This window comes from Daphnia magna, linkage group LG7, assembly GCF_020631705.1.
Source record: "Daphnia magna isolate NIES linkage group LG7, ASM2063170v1.1, whole genome shotgun sequence".
NCBI classification, from domain to species: Eukaryota; Metazoa; Arthropoda; class Branchiopoda; order Diplostraca; family Daphniidae; genus Daphnia; species Daphnia magna.
Genome location: NC_059188.1, coordinates 11,124,865 through 11,141,432, shown reverse-complemented (window position 1 = coordinate 11,141,432; position 16,568 = coordinate 11,124,865). Strand labels below are relative to the sequence as shown.

At 45.1% G+C, this 16,568-nt stretch overlaps 1 protein-coding gene across 3 annotated transcripts; it reads left to right on the top strand.

Moving 5' to 3' along the window:
- Positions 1 to 85: 85 nt before the first annotated feature.
- On the top strand, positions 86 to 16,555 carry LOC116926284 (dynein heavy chain, cytoplasmic). Of its 3 annotated transcripts, none has more exons than XM_045177362.1 (25): positions 86 to 229; positions 297 to 567; positions 660 to 768; positions 830 to 1,307; positions 1,369 to 2,424; positions 2,488 to 2,623; positions 2,691 to 3,067; positions 3,319 to 3,351; positions 3,702 to 3,773; positions 3,834 to 4,288; positions 4,351 to 5,395; positions 5,457 to 6,545; positions 6,618 to 7,421; positions 7,482 to 8,599; positions 8,662 to 9,119; positions 9,189 to 9,293; positions 9,362 to 11,143; positions 11,208 to 12,523; positions 12,603 to 13,197; positions 13,266 to 13,826; positions 13,893 to 14,412; positions 14,484 to 14,806; positions 14,870 to 15,621; positions 15,694 to 15,966; positions 16,036 to 16,555. In XM_045177362.1, the coding sequence occupies exons 2-25, from the start codon at positions 333 to 335 to the stop codon at positions 16,396 to 16,398; spliced, it is 14,055 nt and encodes a 4,684-aa protein (XP_045033297.1). In that variant the 5' UTR covers positions 86 to 229; positions 297 to 332; the 3' UTR covers positions 16,399 to 16,555. The 3 variants fall into 3 exon arrangements, with proteins under 3 accessions (XP_045033297.1, XP_045033299.1, XP_045033298.1); XM_045177363.1 differs by having other exon boundaries at positions 99 to 229; positions 316 to 567; XM_045177364.1 differs by lacking the exon at positions 3,319 to 3,351.
- Positions 16,556 to 16,568: the final 13 nt, after the last annotated feature.

Sequence of the window (16,568 nt, the reverse complement as noted above, 5' to 3'; positions counted from 1 at the left end):
CTTTGCAAAAATATACATTTTTTCAAAGAATTGTCAACGAATTTTCACATTCGAAATTTTAAAGCGGTCGTTCGCCATCGCACGAACGACGGTGTCACGGCACTGAAGACGGACAGATCACACACAGCTGTGAGCTGTAAGCTTGCAGTGACATTTCATTGACTAATAGATAGTTCGGTTACAAGTCAAACATTGAGCGGTCATCATCGCTGTTTAAATTGTTCAAAAGGTAGGCGATGTCATTTCATTCATACTTTGGTTCCATCAGTTGACGTAGTTTTGATTTCAATTTCAAGTTGGTTGCATAATCAACAGGAAAAGATAGCTCGGAAATGACGGATATTTCGGACGTGGGCGACCAAGCCCAAGTCCAAGTAGCTTTAGCCGATGTCAATAATTTTCTAAAGTATTTGAGAAAAGCTGTCCCTGTTTGCTTGGAAGAAGATGTCATAACATCACAGGCATTTGAAACAGCTCTTGGGGATAAATCCCACCAGGAAGCCATCAGGAAATTCATTAGCGATCCACAGACTAGGGCAATATTCATTCAACGCAGCTCGACAAAAGGCAAGTCTATGGCAAGAATTTTCTTTCAGTGTTGCTGGCGTTGCTGTTACTGTAGTATAATCTTAACCTAAATATGTTTTCTGGGTACATAGACGAAGATGCAGTTGCAGGAGACCAAAGTGGTGAAACTGAAGATGATAAAGAGCTTGTGACTTATTACATCTCAACAAATGTGCAGTTTACCAGTTCCAAAATGAGCAGGTATGAATGGTTGTTGATATGACAAAAGTTCAATGTAAAATTATCAGGTTTTTGTTTGCAGCATTGTTTGCATTAAGCGTGGAGCCGTTCTTGAAGCTGACAAGCAAATAGTGTCACAAATTCAGTTAGTGAACTTTAGTGAAGGTTCTCCATATGAAACCTTGCACTCATTTGTCAGCGGGGCTATGGCTCCCTATTTTAAGTCGTACATCAAAGAATCAGGCAGAGCAGATACCCGTGATGGTGACAAGATGGCACCGTCAGTTGAGAAAAAGATTTCCGAACTGGAAATGGGTTTGTTGCATCTTCAACAAAACATAGATATCCCTGAAATTTCTTTGCCGATTCACCTTAACGTGAGTCAAGTAGTAAAGAAATGCCTCGAAGACAACGTGAAGCCCAAGGTAGCTGATTTCGGCGACAAAGTCGAAGATTCATCTTTCCTCAACAGTCTTCAAAATGGAGTCAACCGCTGGATCAGAGAAATTCGCAAAGTTACACGTTTGGACCGTGATCCTTCATCTGGAACTGCTTTGCAGGTAAATGTATTTGTTACTGGTTGTCGAATACCAAAATTGTATCGCATTATTGTATCTAAAGGAAATAAGTTTCTGGCTGAATTTGGAGCGGGCTTTGCTGCGTATACAGGAGAAACGCGAGAGTCTGGAAGTTGCTCTAACTCTGGACATCTTGAAGCATGGTAAACGATTTCATGCTACCGTCAGTTTCGACACAGATACAGGTCTTAAACAAGCCCTGGCCATGGTCAACGATTACAACCCGTTGATGAAAGACTTTCCCATTAACGACTTGCTTTCGGCTACTGAACTGGAGCGTATCCGTTCTGCCGTTATTGCTATCTTTAACCACCTACGGAAAATTCGTAATACCAAGTACCCAATCCAACGTTCTCTGCGTCTTGTGGAGGCCATTTCCCGAGACCTTAGCAATCAGCTTCTGAAAGTACTAAGCACTCGCCGTCTTATGCATGTGCCATTTGATGAATTCGAAAAGGTCATGAATCAATGCTTTGAAGTCTTCAATACGTGGGACGACGAACATGAAAAATTCCACGGCTTGATGAGGGACATGGCCAAGAAGAAGCGTGAAGATATGAAAAGCTTTTGGCGTGTAACTCCAGCCCACAAGAAGCTCCAGTCGCGTATGGAACAGATGCGTAAATTTAGGCGTCAGCATGAGCAGCTTTGCAGTGTCATCGGTCGGGTTCTGCCACCAATGTTGCCTCCGCGCCAGAATCTTGAAACCGTGGATGTTGTTGCCCCTGAACAACAGCGCATCACTCCTGAATTCGCCTTGATGAATCCTGCTGACATCAATGCCATTGAAGAGGTCAATTTGGCATACGAGAATGTTAAGGTAGTCGACGGTCTGGATATTAGTAAAGAAGGCACAGAAGCTTGGGAAGCTGCCCTACGCCGTTATGAAGAACGCATCGATCGTGTCGAAACTCGTATTACGGCTCGTCTTCGCGATCAACTCGGTACTGCAAAAAATGCCAACGAAATGTTCCGCATCTTTTCACGATTCAACGCCCTATTCATCCGGCCTCATATCCGTGGAGCTATTCGTGAATACCAGACTCAGCTGATTCAGCGTGTGAAAGATGACATTGAGGCTCTGCATGAAAAATTCAAGGTAATTCAAGCAATTCTCGACTAATTTCATTCTATGTTATTTAATTTTTAATGTTCGTTTCAGGTTCAATATCCGGCGAGCAAAGCGTGTCGAATGAGCCATATCTGGGACCTTCCGCCTACTTCTGGTTCCATCATTTGGGCTCGTCAGGTCGAAAGGCAACTGAATACCTATATGAAGCGCGTCGAAGATGTGTTGGGTAATAATCTTAGTAATTTATTCTTCCTTTGATTTTTACCTTTATTATTTAATTCTTCGGCATCTAGGAAAAGGTTGGGAAAACCATGTAGAAGGTCAGAAACTGAAGGCAGATGGTGACAGTTTTCGCTTGAAGCTCAATACTCAAGAAATTTTTGAGGATTGGGCGCGTAAAGTTCAACAGCGCAATTTGGGTGTTTCGGGCCGAATCTTCACTATTGACACGCAGCGAACTCGTATCGGTGGCCGAGGTAATACCCTTCGTCTTCGCGTCAACTTTTTGCCCGAAATCATCACATTAGCCAAGGAGGTGCGCAACTTGAAGATCCTCAACTTCCGCGTACCACTGGCCATTGTCAACAAGGCTCACCAAGCGAATCAGCTTTACCCCTTCGCCGTTTCGCTGATTGAAAGTATCCGAACTTATGAACGCACCCTGGAAAAGGTATCAACGACTTTCTATCATTCAATAGTTCTTGTGATTGACCAACCCTTTTTGGGGTATATTTAAATCATTAATTGATGAGGACAAGACGCCCTTTATACGGGAACATAATTTTCTCACCGCTTTGTGAATAAGAGTGAATTGATAGAAATGTCCAGGGGGTTTTTAATAGCCCGCATTTTTTACACAAAATATTTCATCTTTTTCTCTTCCTCCCTCAACATTGGGCTGTTGTAATGTCAACGCCAAAGCTGGCTATTGGACAGCCTTCAGCCCCTTCCAAGGTTAGCCTTTAGGGCCGTTTTTCCTAAAATTTATTTTCTTTTTTATCATGGCTTTTCTCTTCTTACCGTCTCAACAAGCCTGACCCACTCAATTGATTATACTAGTAGTACGATCACGCACGTCCGCTTTACATTTCACAAATCCGGGTTAATTGCTCATGGCCGGGCTAACTGCGCATGCTAAACAAAATGTCTTTATGCTTTATTTTTTTTTTTTGTTCTATGATTATTATTTTTATTTTTTTTTCACTTTTTGGTGGAAAAAGACTCGGCTTTATTGACATGACTAATAGGATCCAGAACCAGCTTACTTTCATTACTAATTCCGAATTACTTCCAACATGTTTCAGATGGAAGAGAAATACAACGTAAGTCTATTGGCCGCTGGAATGCATCGCGAAGCCCAGCTGTTGATTGCTGAGGTAACCACATATTCTGTTGTCATAGTACTGTTTAGAAATATAATAAAATTTGCTTGACAGGGAGTTGGCTTGGTGTGGGAGTCCTACAAGCTCGACCCATACGTTCAGCGTCTTGCTGAATGTGTTTTCCATTTTCACGAAAAGGTCGATGACTTATTGGCCATTGAAGAACAAATTGACATCGACGTCCGCTCGCTGGAGACTTGCACCTACTCGGCTAACACGTTTTCTGACATCTTGTCCAAGATCCAAAAGATGGTCGACGACCTCAGCCTTCGTCAGTACTCGAATTTGCAGCAGTGGGTAACCAAACTGGACGAAGAGGTGGAGAAGCGTTTGGCTTCTCGTCTGCAAGCTGGAATTCTGGCTTGGACGCAAGCTCTTGAGGGTCGCAAAGATGCTGATGTCGATAATACTATGGATACAGATGTGCCTCCAGCGCCCGCCGTGAAACTTGGAGGACAGCCCCAAATTCGCACGATTGTTCACGAGATTCGCATCACGAACCAGACAATGTGCGTTAATTACTAAATATTTCCATTTTAATCCGTTTTCTTAACACATGTTTATCTTTTAGGTATTTGCATCCTCCGCTACCAGAAGCTCGCACCAAGATCTATGAGCTGATGTTTGCCTGGCAAGCCATTGTTACTTCGTTGACCCGCATTCAGAGCACCCGTTATCAAGTTGCGCTAGATCGCCCTACATCTCAAACATATCGCGATCTTCTCACAAAAATGCCAGATGGCCCGGAAGTTCTGTCTGCAGCCTATAATGCCATCGAAGGTAGAATGAAGGAGGTGAAGGTCTACGTTGATGAATGGTTTAACTACCAGGCTTTGTGGGACTTGCAACCGGAGAAGCTTTACGGTACCTTAAAGGAGGACATCAGCCTGTGGATGCGCTGCTTGAATGACATTAAGAAATCACGCACCATCTTTGATACTACCGAAACCCGCAAGGAGTTCGGAGCAGTGGTTATCGACTACGGTAAAGTTCAAAGCAAGGTGACACTGAAGTACGACTCGTGGCACAAGGAGGTCCTTGGCAAGTTTGGCGCAATGCTCGGCAATGAAATGGCACAATTCCACACCCACGTTAGCAAATCACGAAGCGAACTCGAGCAGCAATCATTGGAAGCTGGAAGTACTGCGGATGCAGTGGGACTCATCACGTATGTGCAGTCACTGAAGCGCAAGATGAAGGCGTGGGAGAAACAAGTGGACACCTACAAAGAAGGACAACGCATTCTGGAACGTCAGCGTTTCCAGTTTCCCAACCAGTGGCTCCATGTCGACAACATTGAAGGCGAATGGGGTGCATTCAGCGAGATCATTAAGCGCAAAGACAACGCCATCCAGACACAAGTGGCCAGCCTTCAACAAAAGATTGTGGCCGAAGATAAAGCCGTCGAAAGTCGCACTCAAGATTACCTAGGAGACTGGGAGAAAACTAAGCCCGTGGAGGGTCACATGCGTCCTGATGAGGCACTCCAGCGCTTGCAGTTGTTTGAGACAAAATATTCGCGCCTGAAAGAAGAACGTGATAAGGTGGGCAAGGCCAAGGAGGCCCTGGAACTGCAAGAAACTGGACCTATATCGACCAATGAAGAGCGCATGCAGGTAAATTCATTCCGCAAGTTACAATGGATTTGTCTAATGATAAAATTCTTGTGGGAAATAGGTGGCATTTGAGGAAATGCAGGACTTGAAAGGTGTTTGGTCCGAATTGCGTAAAATTTGGGAACAGATCGATGAAATGAAAGAGAAACCTTGGCTATCAGTCCAGCCTCGGAAATTGCGTCAGCAGATTGATAATCTTTTATCTCAAATGAAAGAATTGCCATCCCGTCTTCGCCAGTATGCATCATTCGAGTATGTCCGCAAAACTCTTCAGTCTTATGGCAAAGTTAACGTCTTGGTGACGGAGTTGAAATCAGACGCATTGAAAGAGCGTCACTGGAAGCAGCTCATGAAACAGCTGCGTGTTAATTGGATCCTTTCAGACCTCACTCTTGGTCAGGTCTGGGATATTGACCTACAGAAGAATGAGCCTGTTGTCCGTGATGTTATTCTGGTCGCACAAGGTGAAATGGCGTTGGAAGAATTCTTGAAACAAGTTCGTGAAGCTTGGCAAACATACGAACTGGAGCTCATCAATTACCAGAACAAGTGTCGGCTAATCAGAGGATGGGATGATCTGTTCAACAAGGTTAAAGAACATATCAACTCCTTGGCTGCAATGAAATTGTCTCCTTATTACAAAGTCTTCGAAGAAGAAGCTCTTACCTGGGAAGAAAAACTCAACCGAATTAACGCTTTATTTGACGTTTGGATCGACGTTCAGCGTCGATGGGTATACCTCGAAGGTATTTTTAGCGGTAGCGCAGACATCAAAGCCCTTCTGCCTGTGGAAACGTCCCGATTCCAAAGCATCAGTTCGGAGTTCTTAACTCTGATGAAGAAAGTTTCGAAGTCACCTATGGTCATGGACGTTTTGAATATTCCTGGCGTTCAACGTTCGCTAGAACGCCTTGCGGACCTTCTGGGGAAAATTCAAAAAGCACTTGGAGAGTACCTTGAACGTGAGCGTGCCTCTTTCCCACGATTCTATTTTGTCGGAGACGAAGATTTGCTGGAGATTATCGGCAACAGCAAAAATATCCCCCGTTTGCAGAAACATTTCAAAAAGATGTTTGCTGGTGTGAATGCCATTCTCTTGAACGATGACAATAACGTTATTCTTGGCATTGCCTCACGTGAAGGAGAAGAGGTAAATAATTCGAAAATTCCATATTTCATGTCAGTTGTGGCTATATTTACTTATTTTTTTTGTTTGTGTCAGGTAATTTTCAATACGTCAGTATCAACTGTTGAGTATCCGAAAATCAATGAATGGCTTACGCAAGTAGAAAAAGAGATGCGTGTTACTTTGGCCCAGCATCTGGCAGATTCTGTTCGCGATATCCGCCAGTTCAAGGAGGGTGTTATTGATCAACCTGCATTTATGAGCTGGTGCGACAAATATGAGGCGCAAATTGTTGTTCTAGCTGCGCAGATTATGTGGAGTGAGGACGTCGAAGCGGCATTGCAAGCAGTCAGCACAGCTGGTGACAATTCTCTAGTGCCAGTTCAGCGTGTGCTGAGCCAAGTAGAATCAACGCTTACCGTTTTGGCTGATTCCGTGCTCCAAGAACAACCAGCTCTCCGCCGCCGCAAGTTGGAACACCTCATCAATGAATTCGTTCATAAACGCACGGTTACGCGACGGCTCATACAGTCAAGCATCACCCATCCTAAGGCATTCGAATGGCTCTGCCAGATGCGCTTCTACTTCGACCCCAAGCAGACGGATACTCTGAAACAACTATCCATCTACATGGCTAACGCCAAATTTCAATACGGCTTCGAGTACCTCGGAGTACAAGATAGGCTAGTCCAAACGCCGTTGACTGATCGTTGTTATCTGACGATGACCCAAGCACTAGAATCTCGTCTAGGTGGTTCGCCTTTTGGACCTGCTGGAACGGGCAAAACAGAATCCGTCAAGGCCCTGGGACACCAACTTGGTCGATTTGTCCTCGTTTTTAACTGTGACGAAACTTTCGATTTTCAGGCCATGGGCAGAATCTTTGTTGGTTTATGTCAGGTATAGTATCATAAAAAATTTTACGTTATTCAACGATTAACTAATTCGTTGTCTCAACAGGTCGGGGCGTGGGGCTGCTTTGATGAGTTTAACCGTTTGGAAGAGCGGATGCTTTCTGCCGTATCTCAACAGGTGCAGACCATCCAGGAAGCTTTGAAATCACAGAAAGATAACAAGAAAGAAGGCAGTCTAGTGATTGAGTTGGTTGGCAAACAAGTTAAAGTATCTCAAGATATGGCCATCTTCATTACGATGAATCCGGGCTATGCCGGCCGTTCGAACCTACCCGACAACTTGAAGAAACTCTTCCGATCTCTCGCCATGACAACACCAGATCGACAGCTAATTGCTGAAGTCATGCTCTTTTCTCAGGGCTTCAGAACAGCCGAAAAGCTGGCCCAAAAAATTGTTCCCTTTTTCAAGCTGTGCGATGAGCAATTGTCAAACCAATCTCACTACGACTTCGGCCTTCGTGCTCTGAAATCCGTGCTGGTATCAGCTGGAAATGTCAAACGTGACCGTATCCAGAAAATCAGAGAAGACATGGTAGAACGTGGAGAAACGTTCATAGACGAAAGTGTTATCGCTGAAAACCTCCCTGAACAGGAAATCCTTATCCAATCCGTCTGTGAGACAATGGTTCCGAAATTAGTTGCTGAGGATATTCCTCTTCTCTTCTCGCTTTTGACTGATGTCTTCCCTGGCATTGCCTACACACGCGCAGAAATGGCTGGTCTTCGAGAGCAGATCCGTAAAGTATGCCACGAGGAGTATCTAATTTGCGGCGAGAACGACGAACAAGGATCCATGTGGATGGAGAAAGTGTTGCAGCTTTATCAGATCAGCCAACTGAATCATGGTTTGATGATGGTAGGTCCATCCGGATCGGGGAAATCGACCGCTTGGCGCGTTTTACTGAAATCGTTGGAACGGCTTGAGGGCACTGAAGGAGTGTCCCATGTCATCGATCCCAAAGCCATTTCAAAGGAAGCCCTTTACGGAGTCCTCGATCCCAACACCCGTGAATGGACTGATGGTCTATTCACGCATATTCTCCGTAAAATCATCGACAACGTTCGAGGAGAAATCAACAAGCGACAGTGGATCATTTTCGATGGTGATGTCGATCCTGAATGGGTGGAAAATCTTAACTCCGTTTTGGATGACAATAAATTATTGTAATTTCATATTATAAATTGGCTTAATCTGTCTGCATTCATGACGTTTGATTCTTTTGCAGGACTCTACCAAATGGTGAACGTCTCTCTATCCCACCAAATGTTCGGATTATGTTTGAAGTACAAGATCTGAAGTATGCTACCTTGGCTACAGTATCGCGTTGCGGTATGGTGTGGTTTTCTGAAGATGTTCTCACGTCTGAAATCATCTTTGAACATTACCTCGCTCGTCTGCGTCACGTTCCTCTCGAAGAAGGTGAAGAGGATACCGCCCGCACTTCGTCTGGCAAACCAGGCGAGAAGAAAATAGAAGAAGTTTTATCGCCTACCATCCAAGTGCAGCGAGATGTGGCAAATATTCTCCAGCTCCATTTCTCACCTGACGGAATGGTTATCCGCGCTCTGGAGCATGCAGCTACCCATATAGAGCATATCATGGATTTCACGCGATTCCGGGCTTTAAACGCTTTGTTTTCCATGCTCAATCAATCTGTTCGTAACATCCTGAATTATAATCATAGTAAGTCCGAGCCTTTTCCTCGTGTCAAATCAATTTTTAATTGTATACTATTGTAAAAAAAAAAAACAGCTCACATGGATTTCCCGATGCAGTCGGATCAGCTAGAACGCTACATTCCCAAAGCCCTTGTTTATGCTATTTTGTGGAGCTTTGCAGGCGATGGAAAGCTGAAAGGTGATATTGAAATCTCTGTTGATTTTTGTTATTAGTTCGGTCATAATTTGTTTTCTTTTGTCTTACAGCTCGAAATGACTTGGGAGAATTCTTAAGGGGGCTGACGACTATTCCTCTTCCACCACCGAACATGCCTATTATCGATTACGAGGTCAGCATCGGAGGTGAATGGGTGCCTTGGTCTTCGAAAGTACCTCAGATTGAAGTGGAAACTCACAAAGTGGCCACACCGGACATTGTCGTTCCTACACTGGACACGGTGCGGCACGAGTCACTACTCTACACCTGGCTGGCCGATCACAAACCATTGGTTCTCTGTGGTCCACCTGGATCTGGTAAAACTATGACCTTGTTTTCAGCATTAAGAGCCTTGCCAGACATGGAAGTCGTTGGCCTGAACTTTTCATCCGCCACTTCGCCGGAACTTCTTCTAAAAACTTTCGATCACTACTGCGAATATCGTAAAACACCCAACGGCATGGTGCTGTCACCTGTTCAGCTAGGCAAATGGCTTGTACTCTTCTGCGACGAAATCAACTTGCCAGACATGGACAAATACGGAACTCAGCGTGTAATCTCCTTCTTACGCCAGATGGTTGAACAGGGTGGATTTTGGCGACCTACTCCTGGCGGTTCTAGCGGCGAGCAGTCATGGGTCAAAATGGAGCGCATCCAGTTTGTCGGAGCTTGCAACCCGCCAACGGATCCTGGCCGTAAACCCCTAACGCATCGCTTCCTGCGTCATGTTCCTATTGTATATGTCGATTACCCTGGACAAACATCGCTCAAACAGATTTACGGAACCTTCAATCGAGCCATGCTGCGACTTGTTCCATCTTTGCGCACTTTTGCTGACCCATTGACAAATGCCATGGTTGAATTTTACCTGCTCTCGCAAGAACGCTTTACACAGGACATGCAACCACATTACGTGTATTCTCCTCGTGAAATGACACGTTGGGTCCGCGGCATTTGTGAAGCTATTCGACCGCTGGAAACGCTGTCTGTCGAAGGCCTCGTTCGTCTCTGGGCGCACGAAGCCCTACGTTTGTTCCAGGATCGCTTGGTGGATGATGTTGAACGTCAGTGGACAAATGAGAATATTGATAGTGTTGGCCTGAAACATTTCCCTAATATTAATCGTGAAGAAGCTTTGGCCCGTCCCATCCTCTTTTCCAACTGGCTCTCCAAGAACTATATCCCTGTGGATCGCGAGGAACTGCGAAGCTATGTCAAGGCACGTCTCAAAGTATTCTACGAAGAGGAGCTTGATGTTCAGCTCGTTCTCTTTGACGAGGTTCTAGATCATGTTCTCCGTATCGATCGAATTTTCCGCCAGCCACAAGGTCACTTGTTACTGATCGGAGTTTCCGGGGCTGGCAAAACAACGCTGTCGCGATTCGTTGCTTGGATGAATGGACTCTCGGTTTTCCAAGTCAAAGTCCATAACAAATATACCGCTGCTGATTTTGATGAAGATCTTCGTCAGCTGCTACGTCGAGCCGGCTGCAAGGATGAGAAGATTTGTTTCATGTTGGACGAGTCCAATGTCTTGGAGTCTGGATTCCTAGAAAGAATGAATACCCTCCTGGCCAACGGAGAAGTACCCGGTTTGTTCGAAGGTGATGAATATACTACGCTCATGACGCAATGCAAAGAAGGTGCTCAACGAGAAGGCCTCATGCTTGATTCGGCTGAAGAACTCTACAAGTGGTTTACGCATCAAGTTATGCGTAACCTTCACGTCGTCTTTACGATGAATCCTTCATCAGAAGGATTGAAGGATCGCGCATCAACATCTCCAGCCTTGTTCAATCGTTGCGTACTGAACTGGTTTGGGGATTGGAGTGGTGAGTAGTATGATCAAAGAATGTTGCTGAATACTGTGTGCTCATTCTTCATCTTTTTGTGTAGATTCTGCATTCTTCCAGGTCGGCAAGGAGTTTACCAACAGAGTGGATCTTGAACGACCCAACTGGATTGTCAGTGATCACTTCCCGGCGGCTTTCCCGGCTCTACGTTTACCACCTTCACATCGTGATGCGGTAATCAATGCAACGGTGTACGTCCATCAGACGCTGCATCATGCTTGCGCACGACTGATAAAGCGAGGTGGCCGCAGCACAGCCATCACTCCCCGCCATTACTTGGATTTCATAAACCAATTCGTCAATTTGTATCATGAAAAACGTTCTGACTTGGAGGAGCAACAGCTTCATTTGAATGTCGGTCTGAATAAGATCGCTGAGACTGTGGAGCAGGTCGAGGAGATGCAAAAATCTCTAGCTGTGAAGTCACAAGAGCTTCAGACGAAGAACGAGGCTGCCAATTCGAAATTGCGCCAGATGGTGAAAGACCAAAACGAGGCCGAGCAGAAGAAAATCACTAGTCAAGAGATTCAGGCCATGATCGAAAAGCAAACCCACGAGATTGCTATCAAGAAGAAAGATGTTATGGCTGACTTGGATCAAGTGGAACCGGCCGTTATCGAAGCCCAACAGGCCGTCAAAGGCATTAAGAAACAGCATTTAGTTGAGTTGAAGTCGCTCAACAATCCTCCAGCTCCAGTTAAATTGGCTTTGGAAGCCATCTGTCTTCTTCTAGGAGAAGCCACATCCGATTGGAAGACCATCCGTTCCATTATTGTCCGTGAAAACTTCATTTCGACGATCGTTAATTTCTCCACCGAAGATATTTCCGATAACGTCCGCGATCAGATGATCAACAAATATCTTAACAATCCTGACTACAACTTCGATAAAGTTAACCGGGCTAGTGTTGCTTGTGGACCGCTGGTAAAATGGGCAACGGCACAGGTCAACTACGCTGACATGCTGAAGCGCGTTGAACCGCTGAGGAACGAACTAAAAAGTTTAGAAAAACAAGCAGATGTCAACAAAAAACGAGGCGAAGAGACGACGACGTTGATCGCTACCCTTGAGCACAGTATCGCTTCATACAAGGAAGAGTATGCCTTACTCATTTCGCAAGCACAAGCCATCAAAATGGATCTCGAGACGGTCCAGGGTAAAGTAGATCGCAGTATTGGCCTGCTGAAATCCCTGGGTATTGAGAAAGAACGTTGGGAGGCTTCGAGTGAAACTTTCCGTACCCAGATGTCAACCATTGTTGGTGACACTCTTCTATCGTCCGCTTTTTTGGCGTATGCCGGTTACTTTGATCAGCAGTACCGTCACAGTCTGTTCACTCGGTGGTGTTCACATCTTCAGGTAACGACAAATCAAAAAACCTGTGTCATTCGTTTTCTCTAAATTACAGTCTTTCATTTTATTCGCCAACTAATTACAGGCGGCTAACATTCAATACCGCTCGGATATTGCCCGCACGGAATACTTGTCCAATCCAGACGAGCGACTACGTTGGCAAGCCAATGCCCTTCCGGCAGACGAACTGTGCACAGAAAACGCTATTATGCTGCGTCGTTTCAACCGCTATCCGTTGATCATTGATCCGTCTGGCCAGGCAACTGAATTCATCATGAATGAGTTCAAGGACCGTAAAATTACACGAACAAGTTTCCTGGATGACGCCTTCCGTAAAAACTTGGAATCCGCCTTGCGTTTCGGTAACCCGCTCCTAGTACAAGATGTCGAAAACTACGATCCCATTCTCAATCCCGTCCTGAACCGCGAATTGCGACGCACTGGTGGTCGCGTTCTAATTACATTGGGAGATCAAGACATTGATCTTTCACCATCTTTCACCATTTTCCTATCAACTCGCGATCCATCTGTGGAATTCCCACCTGACATTTGCTCTCGTGTCACGTTTGTGAACTTTACCGTCACGCGCAGTTCGCTGCAAAGTCAGTGTCTTAATTCCGTTCTCAAAGCTGAACGACCTGATATTGATGAAAAGCGATCAGATCTGCTTAAACTACAAGGTAATTATTTTATTTTTTTTTTTACTCGGTGATATCTGTACGTTTCAAAAATTTTATTTAAATTATAGGAGAGTACCATTTACGTCTGCGTCAGTTGGAGAAGTCTTTGCTTCAGGCGCTAAATGATGCCAAAGGCAAGATCCTTGACGATGATTCAGTAATAACGTCTCTCGAAACGTTGAAGCAAGAAGCTTCTGAAATCAATAAGAAAGTAGAGGAAACGGACAAGGTCATCGGAGAAATCGAGACTGTTTCTCAGCAATACATGCCGCTGTCGCAGGCGTGCAGCAATATATATTTCACGTTGGACTCGTTGAGTCAGGTCCACTTCCTGTATCAATATTCGCTACACTTCTTCCTCGACATCTTCCACTCTGTGCTGTATAATAATGTACGGCTCAAGGAAGTTAGCGACTATGGCCAGCGTCTCTCCATCGTGACGTCAGATCTTTTCCAAGTGGTCTATTGCCGCGTCGCTCGTGGCATGTTACACATTGACCGCCTTACTTTCGCTATCCTTCTCTGCCGGATTCATCTGCGGGGCCTTAACTCTGAACCACACTTGGATGCCGAATTTCAACACTTTTTGCGGGGCAAAGACGGAGTCCTCAACAACACCGATTTGCCTGGTAATCATTTTTAATCGTGTCGTTAGAAAATCGTCGTGCAATAACCAACTGCTTTTTATCATTTAGAACTTAAAAGCCTTGGTCTAAGCAGCGAGGAAATCGATGCCTTGGCTCGGCTTTCGATGAAATTGCCAACTTTTAAAGGCCTTGTGAAGCGAATCAATGAGTCGTCCGACGAATTCACTCAGTTCCTACATCACAACGTGCCTGAATCATGTGTGCCTGCCATTTGGGACACCGAAAAGTCATTGAGCGCCATCAGTCAGGCAATGATGAAACTCTTGGTTATCCAGGCAGTTCGTCCCGATCGAGTAATTGCAGCTGGTCACCAACTTGTTGATGCTGTTTTGAATGAGACGTTTATGCCAGCTGGTGAGAAAGAATTAGATCTCGCCAAGATTGTTGACACAGAGGTGAAAGCTGGAACTCCGGTTCTCCTCTGTTCCGCACCCGGCTTTGACGCATCTGGTCGTCTCGATGATTTGGCTACCGAGCTCAATCGACAAATAACGAGCATTGCCATTGGTTCCGCTGAAGGTTTCAGCCAGGCTGAAAAGGCAATCAATTCGGCAGTAAAAACTGGAAGGTATTTTCTTACTGCATTAATGAATAGAATGTATGAGCTGGAGCTAATCCTCAAAATCATTTCTTTTTTAGGTGGGTAATGTTGAAAAATGTTCATCTTGCTCCCCAGTGGCTTGTCCAGCTTGAGAAGAAGTTGCATTCTCTTCAACCACATGCCAATTTCCGCTTGTTTTTGACAACCGAAATCAATCCAAAGATTCCTGTGAATTTGTTACGCGTCGGGGAGGTATTAGTTTTCGAACCACCACCTGGCATCCGGGCGAATCTGTTGCGGACATTCAGCGCAGTGCCGGCTGCTCGAATGATGAAAGCACCAAACGAACGTACTCGCCTCTACTTCCTATTGGCTTGGTTCCATGCTGTTGTCCAGGAGCGCTTGCGCTACTGTCCTCTTGGTAAAATCGCGATATTATACTTTTCTCTGTTGAATCAATTACAGTTTTTCATTTTCGATTCAGGCTGGGCTAAATATTATGAGTTCAACGAATCGGATTTGAAGGTTGCATGCGACACTCTCGACACTTGGATCGATACGATGGCTTTAGGACGAACCAACCTCCCACCGGAAAAGGTGCCATGGGATGCTTTGAGCACTCTCCTGTCCCAGTGCATTTATGGTGGCAAGATCGACAACGAGTTCGATCAGCGTCTTTTATCTTCTTTTCTCGCCAAGCTTTTTACGCCTAAAAGTTTCGAGGCGGATTTCCTGCTTGTTTCCAGTCAAGAAGTGCAGTCGGCCGATTCGTGTCGTATAGTTATGCCGGAAGGAATTCGACGTGACCAGTTTTTGCAGTGGATTGAGCAATTGTCTGATCGCCAATATCCAGCTTGGCTAGGATTACCAAATAATGCAGAAAAGGTGCTGTTGACCACCAGAGGCACTGATATGGTTACTAAATTGTTGAAGATGCAACTGCTGGAAGATGACGACGACGATGAAGATGATCCAGCGTATTTGGCTTCAGCCCAACGGGACAAAGACGAAGCCGCTGCCCAGCGCAGTGACGGACGTCCAGCTTGGATGCGTACTTTGCTTGAATCCGCTCGTACCTGGATGGGTCTCCTACCCGATTCACTTGTCACCCTGCGCCGTACAGTTGAGAACATCAAGGACCCACTGTATCGCTTCTTTGAGCGTGAAGTCAATAGCGGTGCTAAATTGTTGCAGGATGTCCGACAAGATTTGAACGATGTCATCCATATTTGTCAGGTAAAATTATTGATGAATTTGCATTTGTTTTTTTTTTATTGATTAGATGATCATAACTTTTCCATATTTCAGGGCGAGAAGAAACAGACAAATTACCATCGCCATATGCTCAGTGAACTAGTAAAGGGAATTCTACCGCGATCTTGGCGTCGCTACACAATTCCAGTTGGCACCACGGTTATTCAATGGATAACAGATTTCAGCTTGCGTGTGAAGCAGCTTCAGCAAGTGTCGCAGGTGGTTTCACAAAATGGTGCGCGTGAGCTGCAAACTATTACCGTCTGGCTTGGTGGTCTCTTCAATCCAGAAGCTTACGTCACGGCTACGCGTCAGTGCGTGGCTCAGGTATGTTGTCAGCAGTGCTTTAATTACCGCGAACAATGATTTTCAACTGAATTTTTCACTCATTTGCAGGCAAACAGCTGGTCTTTGGAAGAGCTTTCACTTCAGGTGACTATTGAAGATCAGGTATCGTCGGTGTATGAGGACCGCTGCTTCAGTCTTAAGGGATTGAAGCTGCAAGGAGCTGTGAGTAAGGAAAACAAACTTCTTCTCACGTCTGCCATGATGACAGATCTATCTCTGACGCGACTACGCTGGAGCCGAGTTCAAGGGATACAGCAAGTGGAAGCTGGATCAGTGACACTGCCTGTTTATCTAAACGCTAATAGAACGGAAATCCTGTTTACCGTTGATCTTGTTGTCGCCAATTCTGAAGAGAAACTCAGTTTCTATGAACGAGGAGTTGCTTTGATGGCTTCAACATCACTTAACTAAATTTGTGTTGTTGCTTCGAATCCTTTTGTTTTCCTCTGTTTTGTTTGATTTATTTGGTGATTGGAGCATTTAGTTAGTCGCTTAAGTCGCATTATTGGAGCTGTTGTATCGTAACCTTAACTAAACAGAAATACAGTGGCATCTTATGTAACATTAACACATTGATAACA

Coding starts and splice junctions, on each gene's coding strand:
- LOC116926284 (XM_045177362.1), top strand. CDS start 333: ATGACGGATATTTCGGACGTGGGCGACCAAGCCCAAGTCCAAGTAGCT. Junction 6,546..6,617: donor CCTCACGTGAAGGAGAAGAG/GTAAATAATTCG, acceptor TGTTTGTGTCAG/GTAATTTTCAATACGTCAGT. Junction 13,198..13,265: donor AGATCTGCTTAAACTACAAG/GTAATTATTTTA, acceptor TTTAAATTATAG/GAGAGTACCATTTACGTCTG.